Genomic DNA, 17,207 nt, shown 5'->3' with positions numbered 1-17,207 from the left:
CGACATACTATACTATGACTTTTTTCAATTATTTTGGACGACATACTATACTATGACATTTTTCCTGATATTTGACGACATACTATACTATGACTTTTTTTAAATTATTTTGGACGACATACTATACTATGATGTTTTTTACTTTTTTTGTCGACATACTATACTATGACTTTTTTCAATTATTTTGGACGACATAATATACTATGACTTTTTTCAATTATTTTGGACGACATACTATACTATGACTTTTTTCATCATTTTTGGCGACATACTATACTATGACGTTTTTCATCATATTTGTCGACATGCTATACTATGACGTTTTTGTCATGATTTTTGAAGAAATACTGTACTTTTTTAATCCTTTTGACGACTTACTATGCTGTGACTTTTTTCATGATTTTTGACAACATAGTATACTCTGTCGTAAAAAAGTCATAGTAAAATATGTCGTAAAAAACATTAGTATAGTACGTCGCCAATATGTCCTAAAAACATCACAATACAGTATGACATCAAAAATTTCATAAAAAAGTCTCGGTATATTATGTTGTAAAAAGTGAAAGTCCTCATTGCTTGGCACTGTGTAACAATTACCAATTACCTTCTCTTATTCTTGTTTTCCAGGAACAATATAAGTTCTGCTATGAAGTGGCTTTGGAGGCGCTCAGCTCCTTCTGATTGGCTGTGGGTTGAAATCATCTTTTCTGATTCGCCATTGACGCTGCCTGTCATTCTCAACGCAACACTGGGACACACAGAGTGCAAAACTGCTTTGTGGTGACCCGAACCCAACCTGTGAGCATGTGTGCCTGTGAGTGTGTGTGTGTGTGTTTGAGAGTGTGTGCACGTGATTCTGTGTGACTAAGAGAGGGCATGCTTGCATATTTGAGTGTGCCTGTGACAACACACACACACACAACCTGTACAGAAGAGAAAAAAAGCGACACACACACCAGTGATTTTCGTGTGTTCGCTTCAGCGAGACTGTGAACTTTACATGCTTGTACAAAGAAAAAAGAAAAAATGATATGTTGAAAAAAACAAAATCAGATGTTTAAAAAAAAAAAAAAAAAAAAGCGCCACTTTTTCCTTCTCTATCTCTCTGTCCTCTCTGCTGGGCTGTGATGTGACTATTGTACAGTATTTCCTTTTTAGATATATTCTACGCCTTGAATGTTGTCTCCCTGTGAAGGCTGGATGCACACTGGAAGATTGTTCACATTTAGCAGAGGTTCAAGTGATGCCTCAACTCTGTATTTTGGACTCCAATGTTTATCCCTGAGTATTTCTGAAAGGTTATGAAACTTGTTTCGCTGAGAGGTGGACGTTATCGTCAATAATTCAGTCAGCTGGATCCCAATAAAAACCAAAAGACAAATGTTAATTCTAGCATTTTCCTTTGAAATCACAAGCTGGTACATTTCCTTGTGGCTGGGGCCTCATGACTGCCTCAAACTGAATCTTATGTCTAATTCAGTAATTGGTTACAAAATTCTCAGTACAGTTTCCTTACCTTCATAATGCATCAGTCATTTACAACTTTTCTTTGGCAGTTTTGCTTTAACTGGGGAAATAATGCTTACAAACATTGTTAAAGAAGGAAGAAGTAGCGAGTTACAAACTACAGGAAGTGGAGTCAAGTGCATAGTGAAGAGTAATAACAACATTAAACACACAGAAGAAAAGAAAACTCATGCCTTGCCTTTATGACCAAACGTTGATGTTGTTGTTCTGCTCGCTGCTCCAGGTTTTTTCATTTGGGGCTGTGAGGAAAAAAATAAAATAAATAAATGTTTCATAAACGTTTTTGAATGGCTTTATGTAAAGTCATTGTTGTCAAAATCTTTTAGTGTGCATCCACTCTTACTGTAAATAAGATAAGACAACCACAGTCAAACAAACAAACAGACAAACATCATGCACCAGACACATTACAAATAAAGGTTATCATTTCAAAATGCTATCGCTCTGTAAAGCTGTGTCAGTGTCATTTTCAGCGACTCAGTATTATAGTTTGGAATAAAGTCTTATGTTGCTTATTACAAACTGTCCTTTTAGACATGTTGTCTAAAAAAATAAGATATATATTTTTGCATATTGCACATTTAGCTGACGCCCATATCCAGAGTGGCTTACAATGAGGAAGCAGATTGCTTGAAGTTTTTTTTCCCCCCCAGAGGAGAGTTTTAGATTAAACATGCCTGTTTGTGACGCTTTGGAGAACACAACACTTTTTCACAACAACCAGGTCATTCTGCATCTCATATACATTCTCATTGAACAGAAAAAAAAATCCATGTGGTCATTCCAAATGGAAAACCTAAACAAAGTGTAACTTATTTTTCTTTTTTTGTCCACTGATTTATGCAGTTTTGAAGATTTTTTTTGTAACTTTAAACTGCTGAAAGGACGATGAACAAACTGGGATAAACCACCTGAAATCAAGGCTGGCCAAGTTTAACTTCGTCCCTCCTGAACTGCAGGCAGGCAAAACAAGCCAATCAATATGTTTTAAGTACAGTGAAGCTTGTAGCTTTGTGAAGTTAGAGCTGCATTTTAATTATTTGGACTTTACCTGGCCTGTGAAAACTGTGTATTTTTCATTTCCCTTTGCTCATGCCACACACACTTTTTTGTACCGTGTCCCAAGGCTGAATTTTTTTTATGAATCACTGAAGAAGCTTGAGCAGCATTAACATGCGAGAACGCCATGTGCAGGGAAACTCATCTCTAGAGACATTCTTTCCAAATATATATTGTTATCAGACAAGTATCTAAAACAAGGTCAAATAAATTTAAAAAATGAGATGCAAATTCTTGACCCATGGTGATTAAAAAGATAGACTTCTTAATTTCCTTGATTAAGATCATATCATCAGCCACGATATGTTTCATGTGATACATCCTCAACACAGTTTAGGGAAAAGGAGGCTTAGGGGTTATAACCGTTTTCCCAGCCTGCCATCTATCATTAAAGTGACAACAGCAAACACACAGACAGGTCACATTTACTTCCTCTACAAACAAAGCCTCAAATTTGCTTTTCTCTAAGCCGCTGAGGTGTGCAGGTTTAAAAATTCATTTGACAAACTCACTCCTCAGTTCAATAGGAAATGATTTCAGCTGATGATTGACCCCAGCATGAAAGAAGGTCACCATGGCTGCCAGTTCAGACATGTGAGGAGTTAATGAGAATTTTACAGGGTGTGAGGCTGACCACAGCTTTCCCTTATCTCATCTAATTAGACTTTTGTCTTTTGACATTTCTCTGTTGTGCATTTAAAAGATGCAACCAAGACTAAACAACTGGCTAATTTTAAAGACACACTTCCTGTTTTAATTTAGCACCCTCTGAACTGTGGAGTCAGAAGAACTGTGATAATATTTAGGGGTCAGTTGGCACTTTTGGGGACTAAAGCATGGCCACAGTATAGTCTCATGTACATGTCCAATAAAGGGACAAGACACCAGATCAAGGGCTTCATTTTCAAACACTATGAATCGGTTCAAGAAAAATCATTGATACCAATTGTGAAAGCAATTTTGTAAGTCACTATCTTAAAAACCCAGTTGTAACCCATAATGTGATTAATGTCAACCATGGATTCATACCAGCATGTGTCAGTATTTTAAGACAATGGATTACCCAGTTTGGAATGACTACCACAACGCTGAAGGTCTCTGGTGAATATTTGTTAAGGTAGTACAGTTTGCTTGTAGGTTTCAATTCTCTTGGCCAGAACCGGCATACTTGTGGCAAGATGTTGTGGCAAACTGTTCAGTCTGCGCTTATGTTTTATTTTGTTGCTAGAGTCCAGTCAGGCTCGTTAATGGACCTATCAAGACAAAGACTGTAAGAGCGTTGTATTGAAGACCATGTGAAAGCCAGACATTTTAAGCATTTTGTTTTTTCTCACTAAGGCTTTATTTTACTGGTTTGGTTCATGGCCGTTTATTTGTATTATATATTTTGTTTGTTTTATTTTTGCTTTTTTTGTCCTGAATTTGTACATTTCTTTTGTATAATTATTATTCTGATGATTATTTGTCTAGCAAAGTGTTGTTTAGATCTGGTGATGCCATTACCATTGGTTGTTTAGTTGTTTGAAATGTGGTTAACATGAAATAAAGGGACCAAAATGTTGAATGTGATCTCATCTCTCTCTTTACAGACTCTTATTTTGATGTAACTACCATTTATGCATTTTATTTGAGGGATCTTTATCTAAGGAACTTACACAGAACAGCATGACATAAAAATGTTATAGTATAGTATGTGGCAAGACATGACATAGTAAAGTATGCAATATGATAGTATAGTATGTCATAAAAAAAAGTCAGTATAGTATGTCGTAAGAAAGTCATAGTATAGTCTGTCATAAAAATTCATACTTTAATTATCATCACAAGTCACAATATGCTATGTCGTAAAAATTCATACTTTAATTACCACAAAAAGTCATACTATACTATGTTGTAAAAAGACATAGTATAGTATGTCATAAAAATTCATACTTTAATTACAGAAAGGCATAGTGTAGTATGACGTCAAAAAAGTCCTGTGCACAGCAAAACAGTCTTAAACAGGTACGTAGGTGGGGCAAACAATGAATCAAAAAGGAGAAGTGTAAATGGTGTGCGGGTAGTATGTCATGAAAAGTCAAAGTATAGTATGTCATAAAAAGTCATAGTATAGCATGTTGTAAAAAGTCATAGTATGTCGTAAAAAGTCATAATATAGTTTAACATGAAATGTCATAGTATAGCATACTGTAAAAAAGTCATAGTATATGTCGTAAAAAGTCAGAATATGATATGTCAAAAAATGTCACAGGATAGTATGTCATATAAAGTCATACTTTAATTACCATGAAAAGTCATAGTATAGTATGTCGTAAAAAAAGTCATAGTATAGTATGTCGTAAAAAGTCATAGTATAGCATGTCGAAAAAAAGTCATAGTATAGTATGTCGTAAAATCAATCAATTTTGATTGATTTTTCGACATACTAACCTATGACTTTTTTTACATCATAGTATAGTATGTCGTAAAAAAAGTCATAGTATAGCATGTCGTAAAAAGTCATAGTATAGCATGACGATAAAAAGTCATAGTATAGTATGACGATAAAAAGTCATAGTATAGTATGACGATAAAAAGTCATAGTATAGTATGTCATAGAAGTCCTATTATAGCATGTCGTAAAAAGTCATAGTATAGTATGTCATAAAAAGTCATACTTTAATTATCATAAAAAGTCAAAGTATAGTTTATCATTAAAGTCAAAGTATAGTATGCCATAGAAGTCATAGTATAGCACGTCGTAAAAAAAAGTCATAGTATAATATGTCGTAAAAAAAGTCATAGTATAGCAAGTCGTAAAAAGTCATACTTTAATTATCATAAAAAGTCATAGTATAGTTTATCATTAAAGTCAAAGTATAGTATGCCATATAAGTCATAGTATAGCATGTCGTAAAAAGTCATAGTATAGTATGACGATAAAAAGTCACAGTATATCATGTCGTAAAAAGTCATAGTATAGTATGACGATAAAAAGTCATAGTATAGTATGTCGTAAAAAAAGTCATAGTATAGCATGTCGTAAAAAGTCATACTTTAATTATCATAAAAAGTCATAGTATAGTTTATCATTAAAGTCAAAGTATAGTATGCCATAGAAGTCATAGTATAACATGTCGTAAAAAGTCATAGAATAGCATGTCGAAAACAGTCATAATATAGTATGTCATAAAAAGTCAGTATAGTTTAACATGAAAAGTCATAGTATAGTATGTCGTAAAAAGTCATAATATAGTATGACGAAAAAAGTCATGGTATAGTATGTCATGAAAGTCAAAGTATACTATGACGAAAAAAGTCATAGTATACTTTGACGAAAAAGTCATAGTATAGTATGATGAAAAAAGTCAGAATAGCATGTCATAAAAAGTCATAGTATAGTTTAACATGAAAAGTCATAGTATAGCATGTCGTAAAAAGTCATAATATAGCATGTCGTAAAAAGTCATAGTATATGTTGAAAAAAAAGTAATTTGAATAAATTTTCCGGAACTTTGAGGTGCGGTGACAACGCAAACCACACACATTACCAGGAATTCTTTTACCCGGGTAAATAAATTCCTGGTAATAAAAGTTCCTGGAAATGTTGGTGGAAAAGGGGTGCTATAAAAAAAATACCATAGCTTACTATGTCATAAACCTGCAAAGTACAGTACAGTACCAAAAAAAAGTATAGGCAAAAATGTTGTCGTGAAGTATGTTGTAAAGCATGACATAGTATGCTACAAAAAATGTCATACTATAGAGGCTTTAAAAACTGACATCACGGTATGCCTTACAACATGTCATCGTATAAGTTACAGTAAAAGTTGATAGCACAACATTAAATGTCAAAGTAAAGTATGTCATAGAATGCAATAAAAATTTCATAGCATAGTTTGTTGTAAAAAAAATAATATTGTTTTACAAAAAATGACATATGTTATATGCCATGGTAAATGTCATGGTATAGTATGCCACAATAAATGCCAGTATAGTATGTCACAAAAAATACAGTTTATTTTAAAATATGAGATTCTGTTGTATGCTATTAAAATATCATAGCATACTTTGTCACACAAAATCATAATGTATAGTATGCCATAAAAAATGGCATAGTATAGTGTTCCATAATAAGAAGTAAATTTCTCTTCTACTTGCCCCACAAAAAACCCCACTTATTCTGGACAAGTCTTGATGTAGGGCTCTGTCTAGTGAATTAGATGATCTACCAGTGAGACCTACAAAGTGTTAAAATATAAATAAAGACATGGTCAGTCTTTATTTAAGGCAAGGGCCAATGTAAAGATGTGCCTGATGTTGATGACATTATTATTATTATTATCACAATATTATATATATAAATAAGTTATGTTTAATTCTTAACTCCAACAGAAGCCAACTGGAGATAAAGTCATGTCAGTTTTACTCATGAAGCACCAAATCACCTTAAACCAATTGTGAGAAACACAACTTATACAAATCATGATTCTATATAGGCAGACAGTGGATCGTTTAATGAAACTACTCACCGACTCTATTCCATTTAACCGTTTCATCTCGACACCTCCACTCTCTGTTTGCTCACCTACCAGTCACGAGCTCCCAATACAATCCCCAAACTGGAGAGAAGAAAAAAAACACAAATACAGGTCTTTATGGGCTGATGTTTTCTTCTTCTAATCAATCAGAGTCAGTGATGAACGCAGCTCCAAGCCAACGGCCTCATCCTTTATTTAGCTGGTTGATTCCCAAGGAGCTCATAAATATGCATGAGTCTGCGATTAGCATAGGCACCAAGGACAGGGCCTGTACCTTGGCATTATGACGATCAATCAGAAACACTAAGGGGCTCCTCAGAGGGAAGCTGTCTGTCAGCTTGGCTTTGGGCTGAGTTGATGCACGCACGCACACACATCAAAAAAAGGTACGCTCAAAGCATACATAACCCCCCCCCCACACACATACACACACATCACACAAAAGTCTGCAGAAAGCAAGCATCCACACTCACACACGCAGCCAGACTAAAGCACACAAAGCGTGTACACACCTAAAGGCACAGACAAGGCATGCATATATAAAACACACACAGTCTCTCACAGATACATTCAAACACACAGATGCAAAGCCACTGTCAATGTTTATCATTTATCTCATACTTTTTCCCTGCTCTGTCTGTTTCCTCTTTTTATTCCCAATCCCTTTCAGAGCTGAGTTTGTAATGAGTTTGAAAATTGGCCCATTTCATTTGCTCTCACTAAAATGTCATTATCTGGGGGGAGGAAGGAGGAGGGCGTTCACGGTGGCACTGTAATATATTTTTCCCACTCTAACAGGGTTATTAATATATTTTCTCCCGCAGAACTTGTAACAAGGTTATTGCGTGTCCGCAGCAGATCCCATGCATCTTCATGTGCTGCATTCACACTGATTCAGACATTTATTCTGCACCTGTGCTGCATTTCACTGCATCCACCGTCAGCTACAGCAAGGTCTCTTCCATTTAAACAGAAATGTAAGTACATGCCAAACCACAGTTTTCATTTTGGATGGATTCTAAGTTGATGAGCACTTTGATGTCCTTCCCAAACATATCTACTGGGCTTTTACAGTGAGATGACACAAAAATTAACCTTCTCTGAGCTTCCAGTGAAATTTTAAAATAGTAAACCATGATGGTTTGAAACCTCTTATTTCAAAGAGCAATAACAGACCTTGGATGCCATTCAGGGTGCCCTGTCAAAAGATTTTCAGACGGCTTTTTATCGTCTTTCATGTTAAAAATGCTTCCGAGGGGCACTCCTAATAAACCTGCTGTCAAAATGAAAGCATTATCGTGGAGTCCGATCAATGGGCACCATTCCCTAAAAAGGCAGACTGGAGGGTGTGCTTTAATTACTTGGGTATCACACACACTGCTCAGCCTCCCTGGGAAAGTTTATTGCATGGTGCTGGAAAGGAGGTCCGACTGACTGTCAAACCTCGGATTCAGGGAGAGCAATGCAGATTTTGTTCTGGCTGTGGAACAGTGGACCAGCTCTTCATCTTTGCAGAGCTGTTGGTAGTGTCATGAGAGTTAGCCCATCTAGTTTACATGTGTTTTGAGGGCATGGAGAGGGCTTATAACCACAACCCTGTGGAGTTCTTTTGGGGGTACTGCAGGAATACAGGGTACAGGGATTGTTGCTTCCAGCCATCCAGTCCCTTTACAACCAAAGTGAAGACTGAATCCGCAGGTGTTGGCCTCTGCCAGTGTTGTTTCTTATCACTGATTCTGTTTGTGATATTCATGGACTCTCAAGACGCAGGCAGGGAGGGGAGAGTCCTCTTTGGAGACCTCAGAATTGCTCCTCTGCTCTTTGCAGATGATGTGGTTTCCGCTGGTTTTATCACACTGTGACCTCCAGCATGCACTGGGGCAGTTTGCAGCTGAGTCTGACACTGTCGAGATGAGAGTCAGCACCTTCTTCAAGTCTGAGGCCATGGTTCTCTGCCTGAAAACAGTGGACTGTCCCCACTTAGTTGGGAGAGAGTTACTGCCCCAAGCAAAGGACTTCAAGTATCTCAAGGTCTTGCTCAGAAGTGAGGGCAAAATGGAGCGTGAGATGGAGAGGTGGTTTGGCACTGCATCAGAAGTGATGCAGGCGTTGTACCAAACCACGTGGAGAACAGGGACGTGAGCTGGAAGGCAAAGCTTTTGATTTATCAGTCAATCTATGTCCCAACCCTCACCTATGGTCATGAGCTTTGGGTCGTGATCGAAAAATGAAATCGCAAGCAGCTGAAATGAGCTTCCTTCGGAGGGTGACTGGGCTCAGCCTTAGAGATAGGGTGAGGAGTTCAGACATCTGGGGGAGCTCAGAGTAGGGGTGGGAATCACCAGAGGCACCAAGATATGATATTATCACGATACATAAGGCTCCATACAATATTATTAAGATTGCGAAACATGTTGCAGTATGCTGAGTATTGCAATAAAATATATTGCAATTTATTGCCTGTTTTCAGTAGCAAAATTTCCCAAAGGAAAACTTTGTCCACATCAACAGTTTTATCAAATAAAATAGAGTAGTTAGTCTGTTCATCTCATTTCAGTCATTCTTACTGCAGCAAAATGTATCTAGTAAACTGAAAAGGTAACTGATTATAATATTCTAGTAGGCTACCGTTTAATTTGTACTTTTAATATTAATTATTCATATAATACAGAATTGATACTTGGTGTCTGTGTCACAACACGATACTGCCACACAAAAATATGGCAATACTATGCTGTATCGCATCGAGAGGTTTTCTGGGCACGTTTAACTGGTAGGAGGCTCCAGGGTAGACCCAGAACAGACTGGAGGGATTACATATCTTATCTGGCCTAGGAACGCCTCGGGGTCCCCCAGGAGGAGATGGAGAGGGATGTCTGGAGTAGCTTGCTCCGTCCGCTGCCCCCTCGATCTGGCCCCACATAAGCAGATAAAAATGGATGGATGGATGAGTACAATTTACAAGGAATGGCTTGAAACCAATCCACATTTCTTAACAGAAGAGACCCTGAGCATCTAAAACCACTGAAATTGTCACTTTGTGTGTGGTTAACACAAGAGGCCATTATCTATATGTAATTAAAAAGCATAAAGTGAGTAGCTTTAATGAATTCTATAACAGAGTGTGCTTAATTGAAGACAGAATTTTCTCACAAAATAGCAACCATTTGTTTTGTAGCAGGGTCAGCTGTATAAATTTACACATGCAGATTTATAAAACACAGAACAATGTGCAAACACAGCTTTACAAACTTGATGAAAACAATGTGTATGCCTATTTCTCTGTTTGTGCATACACAGTTTAGTCATGAATCTACACAGAGCGTAATGCATTTGGCCATTATTGTTTTAACAAACACAATATTGGACTCTGATTTGACATTTTTGGAGAATCAGAACAGATGAATATCCACACATTAGACAAGAAAAAAAATTCTCTATCAATTTTGGATGTATCTGACTTTTCTGTGGCCTTTATAAATACGGATTACTTTTAAGATATAGACATGAAATCCACAATAATACATTGTCATGTCTTCATTATTTAAACTGTCAAAGAGTTTTAGAGTTATGTGTAATTAAAAAGTGTTTTCTGAACAATACATAATTGTAGAAAATGAACAGCTGGTAAGAATGTGACGCACATCATGTGTTACAGCTAATAAGTAAAACCAGTCATCTCAAAAAAAACAAACAAAAAAAAACCCCTGTGACCTCAACATAAACAGTCCGCTCATTTACCTCTGTGTCTGTGTAAATCCCGCCGTTGTTCCAACGTCTCTGCCAGCTGGGGGAAGCAAACGAGATGCTAAGTCATGCATGACTCAGGGTGCAATCCATCAGCTCCACTCTCATTCACTTCAGCTGGGTTTCTGCAAAGTTGGACACAAAATGAAGACATATGGGAAATCTCACCTGTGCTTCGTAACAGAATGGACGAGTTCTGAGATTGCCGCAGAGCCTTCGTAGCGGCAGGAGCCTGAAAAGCTTTTGCTGTTTTCACCACAAGCTTTATATTGGTTTAGTTTTCACTGCATCTGCTACATGTTCCTGAAAGAAGCAGAGCGGCCGGGTGCAAAGATTGTCTCGTATCTGAAAAGTCGCAGGCTTGAAGCAGTGTTGCATTTTCATATCATAAAGTCCTGAGTAATGTAAGGATCAATATGAATACTTCAGGAATGCCGTTTCATTTTTTAATTGGTGTTAAAGGTGTTGAGGATGTTTTGCAAAAAGTTCTTTATTGTTTTTCTACCAAGGCGCTCAATCAGGTCATTTAATAATGTGTTTAAAAATTCTTGTCTTGTCTTGCCCTTGGCTACAGCCCAGTGGGTAATAAATAGCCTGAATAAAAGTTGAAAGCTGCAGTCTCAGAAGCACAAATCATGGCCAATTAGGGCAGGTATGTTATTATTTAGGGAGAATATTATTTCACCTCCTGACCTGCTGGTTAAATTTGAAGAATTCAAAGACATCAGTCAGAGCCTGGAGCAATATACACCATCTCCTGCTGGTGGAGTCAGCTGCAAAATTTTACATTGCTGCTGGTTTTTAATTTAGTTGTAGTCTGTATTTACTAACACTGAACATACGGTGAGTAATCACAGCCACAGTTCATTTAAGACACTGTCTGATGCTGGGACATGTAAGACACATCTAGTAGCCTACATGTCTAGAAAGCAAAAGGTGCAGGATATAAAAACTGCAACTGAACTGGACATTTTGAAGAAACCAATGCACATATTCATGTCTGCTAAGAGAGCCTGCAAGGCTGCAGGAAAAGACTGGAGCTGAATAATATTAGGTCCACCAAAAGGTGGCAGAAAAGAAATAAATAAAACAAAGGGAGATTTTTGGTGGTTGTTAAAACTTTCAAATATGTTAGCATGTCCAAGCACACACTTGGATAATTAATTTGACTTTTAACATAAAACAATGGGTACAGAATTGGACAATAGGCCTACACATTTAAACAGTGCAGCTCTGCACTGTTTATAATTTTCGAGGTTGTGCAAGACACAGCATGTATACAGCCTCGGTTAATTCACAGGCTAGTTAATAACATGTCGGGCAGGAAATCCAAAGTGTGGGATCATTTTGAGAAGGTGAAGGACGAACCCAAGGTGATATGTTAACTCATCTTCATTGGTCGACTACAAACATGACGTATCATCTGAAACATGGAAGTAGCTACATGCCCATTAGCCCACAGCGTCATTAACAGGCGGCTCGCTCAGTGTGTGACGTGCACTTGGAGATAAAATATAGGCCTATATTAATGAAGGTTCATTAGTACGGTTTTGTATTTCTCTGTAATGTAGCACAGTGTTAACAATGTTACTGATACTATTCTTTCTCACACCTTCAACTCAAACCATTGTTGCCCTGCCAAAAATATATCATTTAATAATCCAATTAATACAGCAAACATGCAGGCAACTAAAGGCCCTAAATGACGACTATTGGTTGACTAGGAAAATTCTTAGTAGGGAGCAGTCAAAGGGAAAAGTTGTCAAATCTGAATCAGCTGTAAAAGATACACGTTTAGAAGTATTTTCAAGGGCAACATTGGCGGCCACCTAGGGCAACACTCAGAAGGGGAGCCTAGTATGAGAGTGAAAGGGAAGTTTCCTTAGCCAGGACTTTACTCAAATGACAGCTTCACAAAAATATAACAGGTAATAGTGAAGTACAGGAAAACAGTACACATTAGAGAGTACACACCACTTTTTCATCAACTTTATGCACAGTACCTGAAACATTAACTGCTTACTTTCTCAAATATTACTCAACAAAACCTCTTTATCACAAGACACTCTCACAAAAGTCACTAAAGTGCATTAAAGCATGTTACTACTGCAGATAACAGCGCCAGACATACCACAGTATGCGCACATGCTAGTTCATAGTTTACACAAAATGGCGGCAACACTCGGCCCGGCTTTGATCCGTCTATGCTACAAAGCGGGGACCTCACTCACACACACTCTACTACACTCGACGAAATCTACCTCTAATCTACTCACAATGTCACACACACTCTCTAAAAACTCTTCAAATGTTAATAAGTTATTATAGTCATGTTTAACTCTCTTTAACAACGAACACATACCTGGAGGAGGGGGATGAGAATCACAACAGTAGGCCGGAAGTTGACTCGAATGAGGAAACGACCGCCATTTCCCCCGGTAAGTGGGCGGAGACAAAAGCAATCGATCTCAGGATCTTAGATCAAGACCATCTTGTAGAGCACAGATAAAATACTTTAACATCTTAGATTAATGAATTAAGAAAAAAAAACTTGACAATGTAATATATAAACAACTTCTTTGCATTTTTTTTTTTCAATTTAATGATTTTAGTAAACCTTTATGAACTTTTACTCGTTTTAAGCATAATCCAGATTTTACCATTACAAATCATGAACTTCCCAGGCTTTTTAATTAACAGACAATGGGTAGCCTATTATTCTTTAAATCGTCACATGACATAGTTGCACCCAAGTTCTTGGCATTAAAAAATTCAAAAATAAATTCCAATGCTACCAGTCGATCTGCAGGAGGTTTTACCATCTCTAGTCAAAGCAGTTCATCTTAATGTGTTCATCCACCCCGGTCTCATTCCGAAGTCGTCAAATACTGCCGCCTTTTCAGTGATTTCAGCATCAGACACTGACACCAAAAGCCACCAGTATGATACCAGCAGTATGACACCAGCAGTATGATACGCCACTGGGTGGTTTCAGTTTGTAACATGGCAGGACAGAACTTTTTTGTGGTGTAGCCTACAGGCCTTTGCACACTGAGTCTGGGTTTTTTTTCCCGGATGCATTTATTTAATCCATTATCCAAAAAAATCGTTACGCACAGAAACCTTGCACAGTGATTCTGATGCATTCTGGCTGTCATCACTCCCTCCCTGTCTTTAATTTGGCACCTGAGCTGCATGAAGGGGCGTAGCTGTGCTCCTCATTCTGTGTGTGGTCCAAATCCTCGTCCTCTTCATCATCATCCACCTGAATATTACTATCCGACCTGTTGAAAGTGGCTGTCTGAGTTATCAAATTATTCTGTGCACCTCGTTCCTCTGCCTTGTCGCGGCTGTGTCCCGCTGCCACACCTTCTTCACTCACTCTTCGTCAAACGTCTCTAAAGACTCTGACATATGCAAAAAAATACAAAAAATGTTAATGACATATGAAGGTTTCAGATGCAAACATGATTGACACAAAATTAGGTTGTATTTATTTTTAGATGTGCGACAATTTCAGAACAAAAAAACTGACTCAGTGTGCAAAGGCCTTAATGATGTGCCGCCTGTCGGTCAGATGGCACCTGTTGCAGTGGATATGCCTCTGAATGGCATCAGTTTAAAACACTGCTGGTGACGACTTCATATAAGGACCTGGAATGACGATGGATGGGTCCAACAAACCCAAGACTTTCACCCAGAAGCCCGGTGTTCCAGGTGGTGGCGCTTGTCTAAGGCACAAAATGTGCTCGGTCCAGCTGTGAGTATTTTGCTACAGATTAACATGCCATGACACAACATATATAGTGGCACAGATTCCCTGTCATTTTGCCAGTGCTCAAACTAAATATGGCTGAATGGAGATACAAAACTTGACCTTTTTTTAGTGCACATTTAGTTTGTAATATCACACAATTTCTTTAGGGTGCAGGTAAACAAGTACAGCTATACAAAGTTAATGTAAGGCTCTGACAAACTGCTTCGTCAAGTGAACCCAATTAATTAGCCTTTGGCAGATACTTTGACGACCTATTTTGATTGGGGAACTTTGCAGCCTAACATGTGACAATATGATGGTAACAAAATGAAATAATACACAGCAGAAAGTAAAACAGACCAATAAAGACGCTACAAAAGAAACTATTTCACAGTTAATGCGGCGTCTGTGCAGCTGCTGGGTGCTACACCTATGCACCACTCTGAACTCTACTGAAGGACAAGGCGCCTAATTGGACGTAATGAAGTTAAAGTGGAGAGCACAGTCTCTTTGAGTCTTTCTGCTGACTAGCCTTTAAAAATCAGCCAAAGACCATTAAAAAGAGAGGGGAGGTGAGGACAGCAGGAGGGGAGGGCACCGGGGGGGGGAGCAGATGGGGGACAAGGACTGGAAAAGACAGACTGGGAGCTGACTGCAGGAGGAGAGAGATGAAAATAGCAAAATATTTCATCAATGAAGAGAAAAGGCAGATTCCAGTCACTCGGAAAATTGGTTCAGTGTGGTGAAGGCAGGGTTCCTACAGCTTAAGGCAGGTGGGATTTAAGGCTTTTTAAGGCGGTTTTAATGCCGTACCGAATGAAAATTAATACCAGTTTAACAATAACCAAATCTGAAGAAAGAAAAAACACATGAACCAACTTTAATTACTCAGAGTTAGGGAGAATATTGCTCAAATATTTCTTGTAACACAAAACATGAATTTTTGGTGACGTTAATGTGAAAGAGATTCTGTTTTTTGTTTTGTTTTTTAAGTTACCAATTATTTGGAGAATTTGGAAAGCAAAGTCAAAAAACGATTAATAAAATCCTATTGCCTGGGTCTCACAGTTGCCTAGCATTTTTAAGATTTTGGAGATATTGATTTAAGACATTATAATACAGATTACAGCCTTGTTTTTACATTGGATAATTCAATGCCTCTTTAGACTTCTTCACCCTCTAAGTTCTGTGTTGCCTCAAGGTAACATACCCATTTTTGGCCATTTACACTCACACAATACATCCTCAATTATGTTGCGATACTTTTAAAAAGAGCCAGGGCCCTAAGAAAACCAACAGCACTGTGTACACTGTCACATGACTCTCTGGAGGACATGTTGAGTCCCTTTATCGGGGTCTTCCTCATAAGGTTCAGCTCCATCAACTCTCTCCACAAAAATGGTCTGAAAATGAAAAATAGATCAACAATAATGGATGAGTGAAGTTTAATTTTGAATGGTTAAAGCTACTTTATTTGATAATTAAGTATATGAAAATTGTTGAAATCTAAATGTTGCCTTGAGGTAACAGCATACATTTATGGAATCCGACGACAACAGTTTTTGGTATCATGTATTTAGGTTTATATATGATCTGAATGCATAACAGTCATCATCATTTTCTTTTTATCTCTACAAATGAAGCTAGATATATACTGATCATCCTGTTACAATGAAATGTTCTGCTGGGAAACCTTTAGTTCTGGCATTCATGTGGATACCACCTGATGTGCTCCACCTGCCTAAACACAGTTGCAGACCAAGTACCCCCCCTCATGGCAACAGTACAGTACTCCCTGATGGCAGTGGCCCCCCCAGCAGAACAATGCACTATGCTACATTGCAAAAACTGTTCAGAAATGGCCCAAGGAACATGACAAAGAGCTCAGGTATTGATCTGGACTCAAAATTCCCCAGATCCCAATCTGATCGAGCATTTGTGGGATGTGCCGGTACACCAAAGGTACCCCTAATCCACGGTGAGGCCTCCTTGGATCGGGCTTGACTCTGACCTCTGGGGATGTCCTGTGGTGTCTGGCAACAGAGCACTGGCAGCAAATCCTTTGAGTCTTGTGGGCTGCAAAGTGGGCTACCAGCACGTCCCACAGATGCTCCAGTGGATAGGGATCTGGGGGGTAATTGAAGGCCAGGTCGATGCCTTGAAAGCTTTGTTACGTTCCTCGAGTCATTCCTGAACAGTTTTTTGCTTTGTGGCATGGTGCATTATCCTGCTGGGGGGGCACTGCCATTGGGGAGTACTGTTGCCATGAGGGGGGGTACTTGGTCTGCAACGGTGTTTGAGTGGGTGGAACATGTCAGGTGGTATCCACATGAATGCCAGAACCAAAGGTCTTCTATTAGGACTCTGCATTGTAACGAGATGATCAAAGTCTATAGTGCACTTTGTGAGTCCTCTATGCAGAGGATACTGTATGCTCACACACACACACACACACACATTTTTCTTCCATTTACAAAATGAATGCAATATTATTCTGTGGCTCTTCGAGGAAGAAGGTGGTAAAAGCAGCACTCCCAACAAGCTGATCGCAACCCAGTGCAGTAAGTCAGGAAAGACACACACCAGGACACAAAAAA

At 38.2% G+C, this 17,207-nt stretch overlaps 1 protein-coding gene and 1 long non-coding RNA gene across 2 annotated transcripts in view; one reads left to right on the top strand and one right to left on the bottom strand.

Moving 5' to 3' along the window:
- Positions 1 to 764, top strand: part of ptprt (protein tyrosine phosphatase receptor type T) — a 531,138-nt gene extending 530,374 nt beyond the window's left edge. The window contains exon 38 of the mRNA XM_050039413.1: positions 628 to 764. Within this exon, the coding sequence (XP_049895370.1) occupies positions 628 to 681 (54 nt within the window). The 3' untranslated portion in view covers positions 682 to 764. The remainder of the gene's footprint in view (positions 1 to 627) is intronic.
- LOC126386839 (uncharacterized) overlaps positions 1 to 13,307 on the bottom strand; it is a 20,507-nt gene extending 7,200 nt beyond the window's left edge. The window contains exons 1-4 of the long non-coding RNA XR_007569540.1: positions 13,216 to 13,307; positions 10,848 to 10,978; positions 7,098 to 7,187; positions 605 to 1,766 (exon numbers count right to left, since the gene is read on the bottom strand). This is a non-coding gene — a long non-coding RNA (uncharacterized LOC126386839). The remainder of the gene's footprint in view (positions 1 to 604; positions 1,767 to 7,097; positions 7,188 to 10,847; positions 10,979 to 13,215) is intronic.
- Between the last annotated feature and the right edge of the window lie 3,900 nt (positions 13,308 to 17,207).

This window comes from Epinephelus moara, chromosome 24 (assembly GCF_006386435.1).
Source record: "Epinephelus moara isolate mb chromosome 24, YSFRI_EMoa_1.0, whole genome shotgun sequence".
Lineage (NCBI taxonomy): Eukaryota > Metazoa > Chordata > Actinopteri > Perciformes > Serranidae > Epinephelus > Epinephelus moara.
Note: the sequence above shows the minus strand (reverse complement) of the source record. Positions and strands in the feature narration are given on the sequence as shown.